This window comes from Malus domestica, chromosome 07 (assembly GCF_042453785.1).
Source record: "Malus domestica chromosome 07, GDT2T_hap1".
Classification (NCBI taxonomy): domain Eukaryota; kingdom Viridiplantae; phylum Streptophyta; class Magnoliopsida; order Rosales; family Rosaceae; genus Malus; species Malus domestica.
In genome coordinates, this window is record NC_091667.1 from 4,394,846 (window position 1) to 4,413,228 (window position 18,383).

The 18,383-nt window shown below is 39.2% G+C and overlaps 2 protein-coding genes across 33 annotated transcripts; one reads left to right on the forward strand and one right to left on the reverse strand.

The window, feature by feature from the left end:
• The first annotated feature begins 1,176 nt into the window (after window positions 1-1,176).
• Window positions 1,177-3,696, forward strand: LOC103438732 (putative disease resistance RPP13-like protein 1). The gene has a single exon (XM_008377278.4). The coding sequence runs from the start codon at window positions 1,177-1,179 to the stop codon at window positions 3,694-3,696; it is 2,520 nt and encodes an 839-aa protein (XP_008375500.3).
• A 615-nt stretch (window positions 3,697-4,311) lies between these two features.
• LOC103438624 (putative disease resistance RPP13-like protein 1) lies at window positions 4,312-15,466 on the reverse strand. Of its 32 annotated transcripts, none has more exons than XM_070824467.1 (16): window positions 11,458-15,466; window positions 10,694-10,810; window positions 10,446-10,585; window positions 9,913-10,049; window positions 9,674-9,775; window positions 8,788-9,111; window positions 8,107-8,612; window positions 7,463-7,540; window positions 7,080-7,226; window positions 6,838-6,878; window positions 6,534-6,668; window positions 6,301-6,406; window positions 5,752-5,886; window positions 5,544-5,614; window positions 5,375-5,464; window positions 4,312-5,017 (listed from the first exon to the last, which is right to left on the reverse strand). In XM_070824467.1, exon 1 carries the CDS (start codon window positions 15,321-15,323, stop codon window positions 11,478-11,480), a length of 3,846 nt encoding a protein of 1,281 aa, XP_070680568.1. In that variant the 5' UTR covers window positions 15,324-15,466; the 3' UTR covers window positions 4,312-5,017; window positions 5,375-5,464; window positions 5,544-5,614; window positions 5,752-5,886; window positions 6,301-6,406; window positions 6,534-6,668; window positions 6,838-6,878; window positions 7,080-7,226; window positions 7,463-7,540; window positions 8,107-8,612; window positions 8,788-9,111; window positions 9,674-9,775; window positions 9,913-10,049; window positions 10,446-10,585; window positions 10,694-10,810; window positions 11,458-11,477. The 32 variants fall into 32 exon arrangements, with proteins under 32 accessions (XP_070680568.1, XP_070680564.1, XP_070680575.1 ...); XM_070824463.1 differs by having other exon boundaries at window positions 6,227-6,406; XM_070824474.1 differs by having other exon boundaries at window positions 6,301-6,428.
• Between the last annotated feature and the right edge of the window lie 2,917 nt (window positions 15,467-18,383).

Here is an 18,383-nt window from a genome sequence, read left to right on the forward strand (position 1 = left end):
TATTTCCGTCGCAATGAAAAATTTCTCCTTCCATATAGGTTGGGCATTTATCGGCAAAAGACTGTTGACCACCCTCTGTGTCCTCTCTGCGGAGAAAATGAGGACTCAATAGAGCACTTAATTTTGCTTTGCCCTTGGATCAAATTGTAGGTCTTGGATCCTATCTCAACTACAAACCCTTCCCTGATTTTTGGATGTTTGGTTTTTGAAAGGAACCCTACAACATCTCCGAAGATGCACTTTCAAGCCAACTTGGGTTGGGTGTAATTTTCTGGGAGATATGGAAAGAGAGACACGTGGTATTCAACGATCGTCTTGCTATTACAGTGTGAGTGCTGGAGAAATGCCATAGCTCCCTATTTGAAATTAGGGTTTAATTTTTAAGGTTGTTATATGTCTAAAAAATGTTTGTATATTTTTATATGTGACCCTCCGAGTAATTTTTCCTAGATCTGTCATTGGTCACAGGTTCCACAAGTACCAAGTGAATCACCTTTTTTTTGTCAATATTAACAAGTGAATCTCAACTGATATATATATTTTTTTTGAACAAATGATATTATCTATATTAAGGGAGAGGGGTGAGCATAGCCTCACAATGGGCTAGTAATAATGTGGTTCAAACTCGTCTTTAGAGAGAATCAAACCTAAAACCTCTTACTTACACGTGCAGATACCATTTGACTGTAAATAGTAGGATTCTCTCTCTTCTTAATTTCTCTCTCATTTCCTTCTCTCCTATTTAAATGGTTATGATTAAAATCACGTTAACATTTTGTTTTAAATTTTTTATATATAGAAAAAACAAAAGAAAAGTGTTAGAGAAGGGGAAGAAAATGGTAATAGGAGGGTAAAGAATTTTACTTCGAGATTTAACTGAGTATCAAGTGAATCTCTGTTGAGAAGTTTTGTAAATTTGTCCTACAAAATCCCAGTGCATTTGGTCCTGTCATTGCAACAGTGACTTAATGTTTTTTTTTCCCGCCATTTTTAATCGCAGAACAGAAGAAAACAAAACCTCTCTCCAAAGGACAGCCCACCATTTATGTGGTCCACTGCATTAATTAAAAAACAAAATCTAATCTTCTCCCTCACGGAATTTGGTTGAGATGTACATAATATATTCCTAACAGGAATTGTTACTTCCTCACCACAAGAACAAACAAACAGAGAAAAATGGCAGGAGCTTTGATTGGAGAGGCTTTTTTCTCAACTTCTATCGAGACGATGTGCCAAAAGATTGCTTCTGGCGAGTTCATGGACTTCTTCCGGGGGAGAAAACTTGACCATTCACTCTTGGAGAAACTGAAGCTGACTTTTCTGACCCTTAATGTAGTGCTCGATGATGCAGAGGAGAAGCAGATTCAGAAACCTCGTGTGAGAGAGTGGCTCGACGAGCTCAAACATGCCATCTTCGATGCTGAGGACCTGCTGGTTGAGATCGATACTGAAGCTTTGCGAAGCAAGGTGGAAGCTGAGGAATATCAAAGTAAGAAAACACAGGTGTGGAACTTCCTCTCTACTTATCTTAATCCTTTTTATCAAGGCATGAATGGTAGGATACAAGAGTTACTCCAAAGGTTGGAACACCTTGAGAAACGAAAAGATCTCATTGGTCTTATAGGAGGCGTTAAGGAGAAGGTTTCTCAAAGAACTCCCACAACATCCTTTGTTGAGAATGAATTTAGTCCTTATGGTAGGGATGGAGATAAAGACAAGTTGAAAACACTGTTGCTATCGGAAGATGCAAGTAGCAGCCACATATCAGTAATCCCCATAGTGGGAATGGGCGGGGTTGATAAGACAACCCTTGCTCAGCTCCTTTACAATGATAAAGAAATAAAAGACCATTTTCGTCTTACAGCTTGGGCTTGCGTTTCCGAAGAATTTGATGCTATTAGGGTAACTAAAACCCTTATTGAATCAATTATCTCAGAACCTTGCAATCTTCAAGAGATGAGCTTGCTTCAAGATAAACTTAGGGAAAAAGTGGTGGGGAAAAAGTTCCTATTTGTGTTGGATGACCTTTGGAATGACAACTATAGTGATTGGGATCTTGTACGGGCTCCTTTTACTTATGGGGCGAGGGGAAGTAAGGTCATGGTGACAACAAGGCACGAAAGTGTCGCATCCATTGTGCACACCAGTCCTATTCATTACTTGAGCCATTTGTCGGATAAAGATTGTTGGTTGTTACTCTCAAAACATGCATTTAGAAATGAAAATCCTAGTGCACATCTAGACTTGGAAGAAATTGGTAAGCAAATTGCACGTAAGTGCAATGGTCTTCCTTTAGCTGCAAAAGCACTTGGGGGTCTCTTAGGTTGTAACGTAGGTTACAAGGAATGGAGTGACATTTTGAACAACAAACTTTGGGAGACAGTGCATGAGAAAAATGTTCTTCCATCTTTAAGATTGAGTTACCATTATCTCCCTACGTATTTAAAACAATGCTTTGCTTATTTCTCAATCTTCCCAAAGGACTATGAATTTGAAAAGGAAAATATAATTCAACTTTGGATGGCACTGGGTTTAATTACACAAGATGACAGTGATAAAGGATTGGAAGAGCTCGGTGAGAGATACTTTGATGAACTATTGTCACGATCACTACTTCAAAGATCATCAATTGAGAAATCAAGTTTCATAATGCATGATGTCATTAACGACCTGGCTAGGTCTGTGTCTGGAGAATTTTGTTTGAGGTTGGATAAGGGAGTGTCACATGATGAAGTTCCTAAAAGAGTTAGGCATTTGTCATATATGAGAGGAAGATTTGATACTGCTCCAAAATTTAAGCCATTAGATGACGTTAAGTGTTTGCGAACCTTATTTCCCATGTCTTTAAGACCATACTATGAATGGGATAAGAGCTATGTAAGCATAAAGGTTCTAGATGATTTATTACCATCACTAAAGTGTTTACGAGTGTTGTCATTGGCAAGATATAAAAATATCACTCAATTACCTGTTAACATCGGAAAACTCTTAAACTTGCGCTACATTGATCTTTCTGACACCGCAGTTCAAAGGTTACCAGATACGATGTGTACTCTCTACAATTTGCAAACTCTATTATTGTTTGGTTGTTTCTCTCTTGTTGAATTGCCTGCAAACATGAGGAAATTGATTAATTTGCGTCATCTTGATATTAGTGGAACTTGTGTAAAAGAGATGCTGGTGCAAATAGGTAGATTAAAAAGTTTGAGAACATTGACTGCATTTGTATTGGGGAAATCTACTAGGTCGGGTGGCATTGGTGAACTGGGGCAATTGTCGAACCTTCGAGGAAAACTATCTATCTTGAATCTGGAAAATGTAGTCAATCCTATGGATGCCTTGGGGGCCAATTTGAAGGATAAGAAACATCTCAGCGAAGTAGAGTTGGCATGGGGTCGTGAGGATGCATATGATTCCATCAAAGAGAGACATGTACTTGAAAGCCTACAACCTTCCATAAATCTGGCGAAGCTGATCATCAGATTTTATGGTGGAACCAGGTTTCCGGATTGGTTGGGAGACTCTTCCTTCTCCAACATACAAGTCATGTGTCTCAGTGATTGTGGTACTTGCTTTTCATTGCCACCAGTTGGGCGGCTACCTGCTCTCAAAGAGCTCTACATAGAAGGGATGAAAAGTGTCATTAGTATCGGTATTGACAACATGAAGTTCAGAGATAGGAAAGCATTTTTTTAATTATTTTCATGATCTAATGGTATTCGTTAAATATTTTCTAAAAGAGTGATGTTACAGAGATTGTTTTTAGACCATAGTTGGATTCTTAAATAAATCCACACAGAATCCACGCTGATCCAAATGAATATTTCTATGTTTTATATTGACAACATGAAGTTCAGAGATGGGAAAGCTTTTTTTGTATTTTCATAACGTGTCCGCACTAAGTGCCGATTCTTTTTCACATCGTCATAGTGTTGGTCTACGCTCCAATACAACACGACCACTTTAAGCACCGGCATTATCATCAGTGTTTTAGGATTTATTTGGATGCGTTTTTAAAATGATTGAAAATATTTAGAGATAAAATGTTTTTGGATTTCAAAAACACTTTTAAGTACTTTTTGCAAGAAGCACCAATTATGTGTTTCTTCTAAGAAGTATTTTAAGTGTTTTTTCAGGATTTATTTGTATTTCCACTAAGGATTGATTCTAAAAATATTTTCATAAAAAAATCTTCAGTCATTTTAAAAGCATATGCAAACGAGTTTTTAATCTTCTTAACTAATTCCACCTAACAAGTCGGAAATCCGAAATGATGGCACATCACAGGCCTCCATACCTCCGGAGGCTCGCTTAAATCAACCGTTACCAATGAGATAGAGAAATTAATAAAAAATTCAGTACACCCAAGTTTTTCTCGTTTTCTTCAGCACCCAACCAAATTGAGCATGGGCCTGGGCCCAAAAATTTAAACTTGGGCCAGCCCATCGACAACACTTGCACAAAACTGCTGTGTAATATGCTACACGGATGAAAGTACATCGAAACGCATTAACTTAAGAAGAAAGTTGATACCAAAATGTCTTCAGATATTACAACAAAAACAAGAAAAATACTTTTCGCACATGCGTTTTCTCCTTCTGCACACTATTCATAAGTTTAAAACCACACTTCTTTGTCTGAGGCAGCTGGCCGGCTTCTTAAGATCACTTCCCCCTCCGAATCAGCAGTGCCATACAGAGAAATCCGAAGCAGAAACGACTTCCCCATATAGGAGTTTTATGCAGAAGCTGGGGCAGCCAAATACTTGTAACTTGGATGTAAACCTACTTTGTCTTCTGATGCCTAAAAACTTAATTAGCCTTAGGACTGAGCTACATGTTTTCTTCGATGCTTTCAGACGTTCTGGGAAGCCTGCGCGTTTTCTTCGATGCTTTCAGAAGTTCTAGGAAACCTGCGCGTTTTCTTCATTGCTTTCAGGAGGATGGGAACCTGCAAGTTTTCTTCGTTGTTTGAAAACCGAGTTTTGGAAGGCCTCTGGCTCGTGGCCCGTTCTTGCCTGCAAGCCAAGCAAACAATTAATGCATCAAAAACCAGTTCATTGAAAGGGGGTGAAGAGAAAATCGTGTGATATCAGTACGATTTTAACCTACTTAAAAATGTAAAAATATTATACGTGCACACTTTAGACTCAGAGAGGAGAGGTATTTGTCGATTGGCTATTTCAGCGCCATAAAATAAGCAGTTTTCAACAGAAGGAGCTCCATCCCGTATTCCCCATCTATACAATTACATGTTGACTTTTGTACAATAATAAAAGATATAATTGGTACTCTTTTCACCTCCTACTGATTAGGGTTTGTACTGCTATCTGCAATAATGTACATGAAGAACTACCATGGTTCAGAGTTGTTACCAAGAAAAATTCTAACATTTGACAGCCTGCTCTGACCATCCTCCACCTAAATTTTAATGAATCAGATGGTTGCCTCCGTAATGGACGACCCTGCAGTATCCAAATAAAGATGTTTTACTAGATTGCAATTGTACTCACATGTCACTGCACATACAACTAAAAAACATACCTAGGTAGAGCAAAATGCTGTGATCTCTCAGTTCCAATTGATCACTCTCTGGCGAATAAGACGTTCACAAGCTGTGACAACATGCCAATGTTAAGATAATATGTGGTGTGGACATGATCTTTCTCTTTAAGGAGAGTGTGGACATTCCAACAAAGGTTCAGGGAAGGTTTGTGGACAGTTTTGATGTAAATGTAGGGAAAGAACTCACAGCATTACCCCCAGATCGATTCTTCTCCCTCTTCGCCTCCACATCAAATTGTGAAATCCTGTTTCTTCCCATATCCATTTCGATATGCCAACACAAGTGCTTTCCTTTTCCATACCCCAGCTCTACATGATATTCCTAAACTCATAGATGAAGAAATTATAGTTGATTGATCGATCTTAGAAAACATGAAAAAGGATTGTGAAATGAAATATAATCGGTGCAACTACTTAAATAGTTCCCATTAACAAATAGATTGCATTAGCATTAACTTATACATGAGCTATTCACTTTATTACGTGTATGTTTAACAATCTCGACTTTTTTTTCTTTCTATTAATGAATATGATCAATGTCTATGAGACTCTCGCTATCTCTGTCTCTCTCTATCTCAATTAAAAAGAGAAAACAAAAAAAGTTTTTATGAGCGTTTCAGAAACAATTCTGAAGAAACTAAAGTGAAATGAAACTCACTTACAGGCTTACAGCTCATCTGCGGTGTCCAACATAAGAAATAGTTCCTGTTAAAAGTGTAGTGCAGCAACCACCCACCTGTTCTAGTAACATAATTTGCTGACTTCCAATAATCGCAAGCATAAGGGTAGTGCTCCAAGGAAACCTGAACCTGGTCATTGTCACCCCGTTCTCACTTCCACAGCTGTTTGTGTACAAAAACATATCTTCACCCACTCGAAGATGGCAGCAACATGAAGAGAAAATGAAAAGCCATGTTGCTTGTCTTGAAAATAAGGCAGTATACAAGTAAAACATCATTCCAGGGATACCTATCCAATTGAAGGAGCATCATATTCACGCCAAACAGCAGGAGAACCATTCCTGGACAACTAATTGATGGATGTTAAAATTGTTGGCCTTAGATAATCCTATAATCCTATCTTTACAATTCCACAGTTTGCTCTCTGCACCAGTAAAGCCAACAAACATGTTAGTGACATAATTTTGACCTCACTCAGATCATAGTTGAATTTCGCAGTCAACAGTTCACTAATAAATAAGCCGAAATGATTAAGCTAAATTCTACAGATAGATGTAACATATTTATAAAAGCCTCAATAATATTTTCCTTACATTTTTCCCTTCATTTTCCATTTTATCATGGCCATCGAACTCTGAAAGTTGGAACAGAATTTAAACATGACTTGACAGGGAAATATAGCAAAGTGAAAGTTTTAGAAAGAGCAATCACTTGAGGTGTACCAAGATCCAAAAATATAAGAAAATGTTGGAACCAGTTTTCCTGAATTGCTTATTCCTAAATATTGACTAAACAACTCCCATAGTGAAATTCATATTGATGTGGATATGGCCACCTGTGCACATGAGTTGATCATCTTTTCATTCCGAAAACCATTTCATCCAAAATGTGCAGCATATTCATGCAAGGAACTCAGAAACAAAAGGAGATCCATGTGCTTTTCTTTCACCATTCTTCGAATTCAAAATCCTTGAGTATGCAACTGCAAGACCATAAAACAAGAAAATCAGTTGAATCTTTTCATAACCATGGTAATTTTGGTTAGTCTTCCAGAGGTGGATGTTATAACTTTTGGAATTATGTGAAAAGAAGATAAGAATAATAAGGTTCAAATTTTATTTGTTCAACCGATAATGTGCAAAGTATTAAATTACAACCGTAATTTTAATTGACAAATGCAAGGTATTACAGTTCACAAGAATTAGAGGCAAGTTTTACCTTCACATGGTTTTGCTCGTTCATCATCAAATTAAGAAAATGCTTGTTTCTTGTCATACCTCGTCTCAGAAGGATGCCCTAAATTCAAAGATGAAGATGCTGTAAATTAACCAGTGATCTTAGAAAACAAGGATATGCATGCTGATTTGAATAGGTCCAGCCTAATTGGTACAGTTTTTTCAAATTAATTCCAGTTTATTATGTGTGCAAGTTTGGCAATCTGGATCTGGATCTTTTCCTTAAGATGAATATGCATTCCACCACATTCAAATCACATCACTACGAGAAGAAAAAAAAAATCATCCAGGAGTTAACTCATCTCATTCAGGAGAATCATATTCATGATGACAGACAGCCAAAGCACAACTGGACGACTAGTAATTAATGTAAGGTAACACCAGTTGCCCATGGATGATATTGTCTTGGAATTTAAAGATACATGGTTTTACAGGGGAGAACAAACACGAAATGAAGGTGGAAGGGTAGCGTAGTTGAATTGAACAATTAAAAACTGATTGATTGATTAATTAATTAAACACGGTATAAATGACAGTAAACAATTGAAGAGAAACTTATACAGAATCTGAAATCTTGGCTATGGAATGAAACAGGTTATTGTATGAAAAATTGTGCTATGTAAGTACCTAAATTTGACTTGAGATCTCAAACGATGACTTCGTCATCTATTTGTATGCAAGGTATGTGAGCTATCTGGCTCCACTCTTCTCCCGTCTTCTCCTGACACCTCATCCTCGGAGAAGGACAGCACTTGATTCTCAGAAAAGAAAGTAATGCCGGCAAACCATCTTTTGGCAGGAATTCGAGATTATCACAGCTTCTAATTTTGAGCTTTCGAAGACAAGTGAGGTGTTGAAGTCCCTTTCACTCCAAAGATTTCAGAACTTTTATTCCATAGATTGGAGAGTGTAAGAGTGGAAGGGAGTAGCTGTTCCTTGAGCAACATCTCCAACAGATCCTTGCAACCAGTGATCCCAAATGTTTGAAGGAAGACAAGTCGTTGCAAACCCCACCCCACTCCACTAATGGCCTGGCCTCTCTCTCCTGTATGAACACTGGAGTACTGTCCAGGCCATCCACTTTGTCCACTTCCCCCACGCAATTGTTCTCGAAGAACAGATTCAGCTTTGGACTTTTCAATTTAAAAAAACTAGAGTCAAAATAAACAAGAAAAAAAAAGAGATTTCAAGTGAATTGGAAGTTCAAGAATGTCTTAGCACCCAAAAAAAAGGGCACATAAAATCAATTAAGACAAGTTTTGATCAACACTTTAATCAAATATATAATAGAACAAAAGTAAGAACTACCTCTCAAAAAGTTTCACAGAACTTCAAAAATTGGAGACAATTTCCCACATTCTCAGTAACTAATGGTGCCTTGAGGTAGGGGAAGCTCAAGATCAGCCTCTCTGCTCTAAATGCGACATTCCTGGACCCTGCGAAACCCTCTTGCAGCCTTGCCCTTGCCCTTGCCCTTGGCATCATTCTCATTCACAGCAGCACCACCATCTCTGCTTCATTACAAATTTCCATCAACTCGTCCTGTTTTGCTGCATCAGAGCACTTCACATCTTCGCTCTGATCAAGCTCATTCTCCTTCCCTTGTTTGCCAGGTGAATCAGCACACATTGCCTGCAAAAACTCGAGACCATAAGTCCTCTTAAACCGAACTAAAACCAACCAACAACAATATCAATATGCATTCAAAGAAAAAACCATAATCAACAGCACCACCATCTCTGCTGCCAAAATCAACCGCTTGAGTCTCAATATTCCCGGGCCATTCCTTGACTTTACGATGCTTTCTGACTGCCTTGGCACTGACATCCTTATTGCTCATAGCAGCAGCACCATCTCTGCTGCCATTACAAATTTCCATCAACTCGTCCTAATTCATTTTCTTAGTTTCCTGCATCAGATTTCGGAGATGCATCCAAGTTCATATCTTTGCTTCCATTAAGAGACTTCTCCTTCCCTCGTTTTCTTGGTGACAACACTGGTTTCCTATCAAAACTCGAGGGCATAAACAACGTCACTAAAACCTTGTTCAAAGCCATACGTTTTTCACGAACCATCATTGCTTTCGACATCCATCTCCCCTTATTTCTTCTGCTTGTACATACTCAAAGGGATTGCTCATATTTAATTAGATTCCAATTGTAGTCGAATGTCACCGCACATAGAGAAAACATACCCTTTTGTCCTGGGATAGCTCATAACATCCCCAATGGTAGAGCAAACTGCTGTAATCTCTCAGTTCCTTTGGAACCCTTCCAGAGAATAAGATGCTCATAGGCTGTGACAATAGGTACAATTTCAGATGAAAATAAAAGAGCAGGATCGTTTACTTTAAGGAGAGTATGTGGACATTCCAACAAAAAGTCATGGAAGGTTTGTGCACAGTTAATGTAGTGAAAGAAGATAGAGCTTTACCTGCAGATCAATGCGTTCTCCCACTTCATTTCCACATCAAATTATGAAAATCATGTTTCTTCTCTTATCCGTTTCGATAGGATGCCAAAGCAAGTGCTTTCCTTTTCCATACCCCAGCTCAACATATATGAATAATCCTGAATTCAAATATGATAAAATTATAAACGATTGATTGATCTTACAAAACAAGCAAATGGATCTTAATATGAAACCTAATTGGTGCAGCTTCTTAAATAATGCCAACTTATAAATAGATTGAGTTAGCATCAACTTATACATGAGCTATTCACTTTATTACGCGCACGGTTAACAAGTGGCTTTTTCTTTATATTAATGAATATAATCAACGTCTCTAGAACTATCTCTGTCACACTTAAACTCAATTAAAATGGGGAAAAAAGTTGTTTATTTATGAACTTTTCAGAAACAATTCTGAAGAAACAAAGTGAAATGGAATTCAACTTTTGTTATCTGCAGTGTTCAACATAAGAAATATCGTTCCTGTGAAAATGTGTAGTGCAGCAACCACCCACCTGCTCTTGTAACATAATGTACTAACTTCCAACAAGCGCAAGCATGAGGGCAGTGCTCCAAAGAAACTTGCTCTCATTTTTGTTTTGTGATCATCGTCGCCCGTTCTCACTTCATCAGCTGTGTATGTACCAAAACAGATCTGCAACCACACGAAGATGGCAGCAACATGAAGGGAAGATGAAAAGGCATTTTTGCTTGTATTGAAAATAAAGCAGCATATGAGAAAAAACATCATTCCAGGGGTTACCTATCCAATTGAAGGAGAATCATATACATGTCACACTGCAAGGGAACCATTCATAGACAACTAATTGATGGAAGCAATGGACTTAGGTAATTCAAACTTTACAGCACAGTTTGCTATCTGCATCAGCAAAGCCGACAAACAAGTTAGTGACATAATTTTGCCATGAAAGCATAGTTGAATTTCGCTGTTAACATTTGACTAATACATAAGCTTAAATGATGCCTTCACATTTTCCCCTACTTTATCATCCCAATCAAACTCTGAAAGCGGGAAAAAAATTTAGACATGAATTGACAAGGAAAGATAGCAATGTGAAAGTTTTAATCAATCCAGTTTATCACTTAAACGTTCAAGTTTGACAATCGGGATCTTTTCCTTATATTGAGATGAATATGCATTCCACCACAATCAAATCACATAAGTATGAGAAAGAAATAAAAAACATCATCCAGGGTTACCTCATCGCCCATGTGGGAGAATCATATTCATGACAGATAAGCCAGAGCACGATTCGACGACTAGTAATTAATGTAAGCTAACACAAGTTGCCCTCGGATGATATTGTCTTGAAATTTAACGATACATGGTTTACAGGGGGGAACAAGCACGGAAGGAAGATGGAAGGGTCGCGTAGTTGAATTAAACAATTAAAAACTGATTGATTGATCGATTAAAACAGTATAAATGACGGCAAATAATTGAAGAGAAACTTTGTACAGAATCTGAATCTTGGCTATGGAATGAAAATGGTGCTCTGTACGTACCTGACTTTGACTTTGAGATCTCAAATGATGACTTGATCATCTATCTCGATGCAAGGAATGTGAGCTATCTTGCTCCACTCTTCTCCCGTCTTCTCCCGACACCTCTTCCTCAGAGAAGGACATTTTTTGATGCTCAGAAAAGAGAGCGATGCCGGAAAACCCTCTTTTGGCAGGAATTTGAGACGACGACAGCTTGTAATTTCGAGCTCTTGGAGACAATTGAGGTGTTGAAGTCCCTTTCCCTTCAAAGATTTCAGCCTATTCACTCCAGAGATTTCGAGACCGTGAAGTGTGGTAGGGAGCAGCTGTTCCTTGAGCACAGTGTCCAACAAATCCTCGCTGCTCCAGATCCGAAATGTTCGGAGGGAGACAAGTCGTTGCAAACCCCAGTACTCCACTGAAGGCCTCAGTTTCTCACAACCTATGATTCCAAATGATTGTAGGTTGGGAGGCAAACCCCCTTCTGCAAATGACTCAACATTTGGAAGATTGTATATATCTAAGTCTCGAAGGGCGGTGAGGGTGTGTAATCGGTCGGGCAATAACTTCAAATTCTTGCATCCCCAGACTGTAAATCGAGCCAGTTTGGGAGTGTGCAATCCCCCGTGGGGAAAAGAGACCAGATTTGGACAGTCATAGATAAAGAGAGAATCGAGATGAGTGAGATTTTCATCATCAGCTCCTTCTCCAATGGAAAGGGATTCTAGATTTTTACCGCCCTCGATATTAAGAAATGAAAGTTTGGGGAAAACGCCCAGCGGGAAGGACCTCAGTGAATCACAGCTGTCCCTCAATCTCAAATCTTGAAGGGATGTCAATTTGGCCATCATCTCATGAGATAGGAATTCTAATCTCCTGCATTTTTCTATTCCAAGATATGTCAACGAAGTGGGTAGACCGTTTCTCGGGAACGACAAGAGTGACGCGCAGTTAACGAGACTCAATCTTTCAAGACAACTGCTGAAGTGCGGCTGCAAGCAATCTGTGCTACTAAAAATTTGAATCCCAAGCCTCCAAAGCGAGGACAGCGACTCCGTCTCGAGTAACGACGAGAGACCAGGGCATCTAACTATCTTCAGTTCTTTAAGAGATTGTCGCAAGGATTCCGTGTTAACGATGAGAGACCAGGGTATCCATCTTGTTCTGGTAGCCCTTTCATGCAGAACCCTGCAGTCGTCCACTTCAAGTTGTCTCAAGCAAGGAAGACGATGAGGTAAGTTTCCTCTCAACTTCGGACAATTGTGTAAAATAAGCACCTCAAGACAAGGAAAGCAAGATTGACCACTACCTGGACTTGACAGCCATTCCTCCCACTCCGGCATCTCTTTAAACACTAGCTTCCTGAGAGATTGAAATGGTTGACTTAGAGAAGCTCCATTACCCCCGTAGAACTCAACATCAATACTCACAACAAATTTCATCCTTTCTATATAGAGCTCTTTGAGGGCGGGTAACCTTCCAACTGGTGGCAATGACAAGCAAGTACTACAATCAGTGAGATGCATGACTTGTATGCTGGAGAAGGAAGAGTCTCCCAACCAATCCGGAAACGTAGTTCCACCATAAAATCTGATGGTCAGCTTCACCAAATTTACGGAAGGTTGTAGGCTTTCAAGTACATGTCTCTCTTTTACGGAATCATTTGCATCCTCATGACCCCATGCCAACTCTACTTCGTGAAGGTCTTTCTTATCCTTCAAATTGGCCCCCAAGGCATCCATAGGATTGACTACATTTTGCAGATTCAAGATAGATAGTTTTCCTCGAAGGTTCGACAATTGCCCCAGTTCTCCAATGCCACTTGACCTTGTAGATTTCCCCAACACAAAAGCAGTCAATGTACTCAAACTTTTTAGTCTACCCATTTGCACCGGCATCTCTTTTATACAAGTTTCTCTAATATCAAGAAGACGCAAATTAATCAATTTCCTCATGTCTGCAGGCAATTCAACAAGAGAGGAACAACCTAACAATAATAGAGTTTGCAAATTGTAGAGCTCACACATCGTATTTGGTAACGTTTTAACTGCAGTGTAAGAGAGGTCGATGTAGCGCAAGCTTAAGTGTTTACCAATGTTATCAGGTAACTGAGTTATATTTTTATATCTTGCCAATGACAACACCCGTAAACATCTTTGTGCTAGTAACAAATCCTCTAGAACCTTTATGCTTACATATAGGCTCTTATCCCACTTATAGTATGGTCTTAAAGACATGGGAAACAAGGTGCGCAAACACTTAATTTCATCCAATGGCTTAAATTTTGCTACGGTATCAAATCTTTCTCTCATATATGACAAATGCCGAACTCGTTTAGGAACTTCATGTGGTTGTCCCTCACCCAACCTAAAACAAAATTCTCCAGACACAGACATAGCCAAGTCGTTAATGAGATCATGCATTGTGAAACTTGATTTCCATGATCTTTGAAGTAGTGATCGTGACAATAGTTCATCAAAGTATCTCCCACCGAGCTCTTCCAATCCTTGACCACTCTCAGCTTGTGGAATTAAACCAAGTGCCATCCAAAGTTGAATTATATTTTCCTTTTCAAATTCATAGTCTTTTGGAAAAATTGAGAGATAAGCAAAGCATTGTTTTAAATAAGTAGGGAGATAATGGTAACTCAATCTTAAAGATGGAAGAACACTTTTATCATGTAATGTCTCCCAAAGATTGTTGTTCAATATGTGACTCCATTCCTTGTAACCTACATTACAACCTAAGAGACCCCCAAGTGCTTTTGCAGCTAAAGGAAGACCGTCACACTTGTGTGCAATTTGCTTACCAATTTCTTCCAACTCTGGATGTGCACTAGGATTTTCATTTCTAAATGCATGTTTTGAGAGTAACAACCAACAATCTTCATCTGACAAATGTCTCAAGTAGTGAATAGGACCAGTGTGCACAAGGGATGCAACACTTTCGTTCCTTGTTGTCACTATGACCTTACTTCCCCTCGCCCCATAAGTAAAGGGAGCCCGTACAAGATCCCAATCACTATAGTTGTCATTCCAAAGGTCATCCAACACAAATAGGAATTTTTTCCCCCTCACTTGTTCCCTAAGTTCAACTTGAAGCAAGCTCATATCTTGAAGACTGCAAGGTTTTGAGATAATTGATTCAATAAGGGTTTTAGTTACCCTAATATCATCGAAATCTTCGGAAACACAGGCCCAAGCTGTAACATCAAAATGCTCTTTTATTTTTTTATCATTGTAAAGGACCCGAGCAAGGGTTGTCTTACCAACCCCGCCCATTCCCACTATGGGGATTACCGATATGTGGCTACTACTTGCATTATCCGATCGCAACATCCTTTTCAACTCCCTTTCATCTCTTTCCCTACCACAAGCACTAAATTCATGCTCAACAAAGGATGTTGTGGGAGTTCTTTGAGAAACTGTTCCCTTGACAACTCCTATAAGACCAAGGAGATCTTTTTGTTTCGCAAGGTGTTCTAGTCTCTCAAATATCACTTGTACCCTACCATTCATGCCTTGACAAAAAGGATTAAGAGAGGTAGATAGGAAGTTCCACACCTGGGTTTTCTTAGTTTGATATTCAGCTTCCACCTTGGAGCGCAAAACTTCAGCATCGATCTCATCCAGTAGATCCTCCGCATCAAAGACAGCGTGTTTGAGCTCGTTGAGCCACATCCCCACAGCAGGGTTGACAATCTGCTTCTCCTCTGCATCATTGAGCACTGCATGAAGGGTCAACAACGTCAGCTTCAGTTTCTCCAATAGTGAATGGTCAAGTTTTTTCCGCCGGAAGAAGTCCACGAGCTCGCCAGAAGAAACCTTGTCGCATAGCGTCCGGATGGAAGCAGAGAGAAAAGCCTCTCCGATCAAAGCTCCTGCCATTTCACTCTCTCTCTCTCTGTTGTTTTTTTTTTTTTTTTTTTTTTTTTTTTCTTGTCTTCAAAGAAGTGTTGAGGTGAGGAAGAGTGATTGATTTCGTTTCGGAAAGAGACGACTTGATATATTTTCTAGTCAATGGTTCAGTGGACCTCACATGTTAATCATAGAGTCTCAGTTCCATATAATTTAACTGACAATTTCCTAGTAGTTGGTGGTCAATAGTTGAGCGGACCACACGCGTAATCATAAGAGTGTTTGTTCCCTATAATTTAAGTGACAATTTCCTAGTAGTTGGTTGGTGTGAGAGTGACAGGTTGTAGGCTTCCTTCTAACTTTGAATCATCTTCTTCTTTGTGAGTGATGCATGCATGAAACAGTTGATCATGTCTGGTGTATTGCTGAACTTAAACAAACAACTCAGTTCCTAATCATATATTCGATTCATTATTCCTCTAAATAACAGCTCGATCGAGCTTAAAATTTACAGTTAATTTGTGTGCCCTTGTTTGGTAATTAACCAGAACATCATTATTGTCTTTTTTATAATAAAAATTGCGTTGGGAGTTTGCTCTTAGACGGGCAGATACAACACATGATTAGTCAAATTGATTACCTAATTAATTAAGATTAAGATTGGGATCTTTTTCTTTTTATGTTATCATGCATTTTAATTAATAGATTGGAGTAATATAATGCATAAGCGTGTACATATGATATGAGTAAAAGATTCGGAACAAAGAGAAAGAGACAATTTTTGAGTCACCAAATGCAACAATTATTGTTGGCCATAACTATTAGGTGCAAGAAGAAAGAGACCATCACTAAAGACCTAATGAGTAATGCTAGATAGACTAGATTAAAATTTACAAATTAAATGATGTGTCATCAATAAGAAATAAGCATGTTGATCAATTGAACACGTAAGTAATAATCTAATTATCAACTTCCATGTTATTTAATTTACAAAATTTAGATTGTAAATTTAATCTCTCTAGCATTATCTTAAAGATTATAATATCTTTAATAATATAGCCTGTGGAAATCGCCTATTATTGACCAAGTCTACAGCCAACCAAGAGTCTCTCCTTGCCCACTTAATCAAAAGAATTAAACAATGGAAGGAAAAAGATAATGCTAGAGAGACAGCATACAACAACAACAAACAACAACAACAACAACAAAGCCTTTTCCCATTAAGTGGGGTCGGCTATATGAATCCTAGAACGCCATTGTGCTCGGTTTTGTGTCATGTCCTCCGTTAGATCCAAGTACTCTAAGTCTTTGCTTAGAGTCTCTTCCAAAGTTTTCCTAGGTCTTCCTCTACCCCTTCAGCCTGAACCTCTGTCCCGTAGTCACATCTTCGAACCGGAGCGTCAGTAGGCCTTCTTTGCACATGTCCAAATCACCGGAACCGATTTTCTCTCATCTTTCCTTCAATTTCGGCTACTCCTACTTTACCTCGGATATCCTCATTCCCAATCTTATCCTTTCTCGTGTGCCCACACATCCCACGAAGCATCCTCATCTCCGCCACACCTACTTTGTGTACGTGTTGATGCTTCATCGCCCAACATTTTGTGCCATACAACATCGCTGGCCTTATTGCCGTCCTATAAAATTTTCCCTTGAGCTTCAGTTGCCTACGACGGTCACACAACACGCTGGATGCACTCTTACACTTCATCCATCCAGCTTGTATTCTATGGTTGAGATCTCCATCTAATTCTCCGTTCTCTTGCACGATAGATCCTAGGTAGCAAAAACGGTCGCTTTTTGTGATCTTCGCTATATTGCTCCGGTCATTAGTGTGGATAAGTATATAAATGGATAAAGATAGGAAAGCAAACACAAGATGTACGTGGTTCACCCAGATTGGCTACGTCCACGGAATAGAGGAGTTCTCATTAATTATGAAGGGTTTACACAAATACATAGGTTTAAGCTCTCCTTTAGTGAGTACAAGTGAATGATTTAGTACAAATGACATTAGGAAATATTGTGGGAGAATAATCTCGTAATCACGAAACTTCTAAGTATCTGAGTGTGGTATCGTCTTGACTTGCCTTATCTGTCTCATAGGTAGATGTGGCATCTTCTCTGGAAGTACTCTTCCTCCATCCAGGGGTGGTATCTTTAACTGGTGGAGATGCACAAGGTAATGTATCAATTTCACTTGAAGCTTACTTGTAGTTTCAGGCTTGGTCAAGCGCGATACAAACCATGTAGTAGGAGTCCCTCAAGTCGCCGAGCTAGGGGATCTGCTGAAAGAGGTGACAGACAAGGTAAGCCATCAGAGCTCCGGCTGATTGTTCACATTCTCCCTATCTTGCAGGCAGCATGAAGGATAAAGAGAAGAAAATGAGAAGAGATGATATGAGATACTTTTGCTTTTGAAGAAGTAACTTTCCACAGGCTTATTCTTGAACTGAGCTGGAGGGTTTTCTGGTTTCCTCCAGAGTATAAGACCGACTTAAGAATTTGAGGGTCAAAACAAGTCCATCAAATCTAGAGTACGTTCGACCCTACTGATATGGGATACTTTTGCTTTGACAGAGTAATGGATGTATCGGCACGTGTGCTGTTACGCTTGTCTCCACATGCTTCCTTGTATCCTTCTCCCTTGCCCTATCTGTTCCTCAGGCAGATGCAGTATCTTCCCTGGAAGCATAAGATGTTGAAGATGAGTACTCGAGAGCAATGGCAGGTAAGTAATCAGGTAAGGGGTTCCAGGCAGTCAGTTCCTAACTGGAAGCTTGATTCCAAGTGCTGACTGATTGCTCTCTTTTTCCTTGTCTTGCAGATAAGAACAAGGCCAAAGGAAAAGACAGGGAAAAAGCATGATATGGGATACTCTTGTTTTTAACCCTGATGATATGAGATATTCTTGCTCTAGTATAGCTTGTTTGCAGAGGTATTATCGGGGGGCAAGAAAGCTGAATATTTTGAAAGGCTTCGTTGGGAGTGCCCTCTCATATATGAGGAAGGGTTGAGCATTTTTGCAGGTCTGCCTGTCCGTTGGGGATGGAGGTCGACATATATAGGAGTCTCCTTAACAACAAGTAG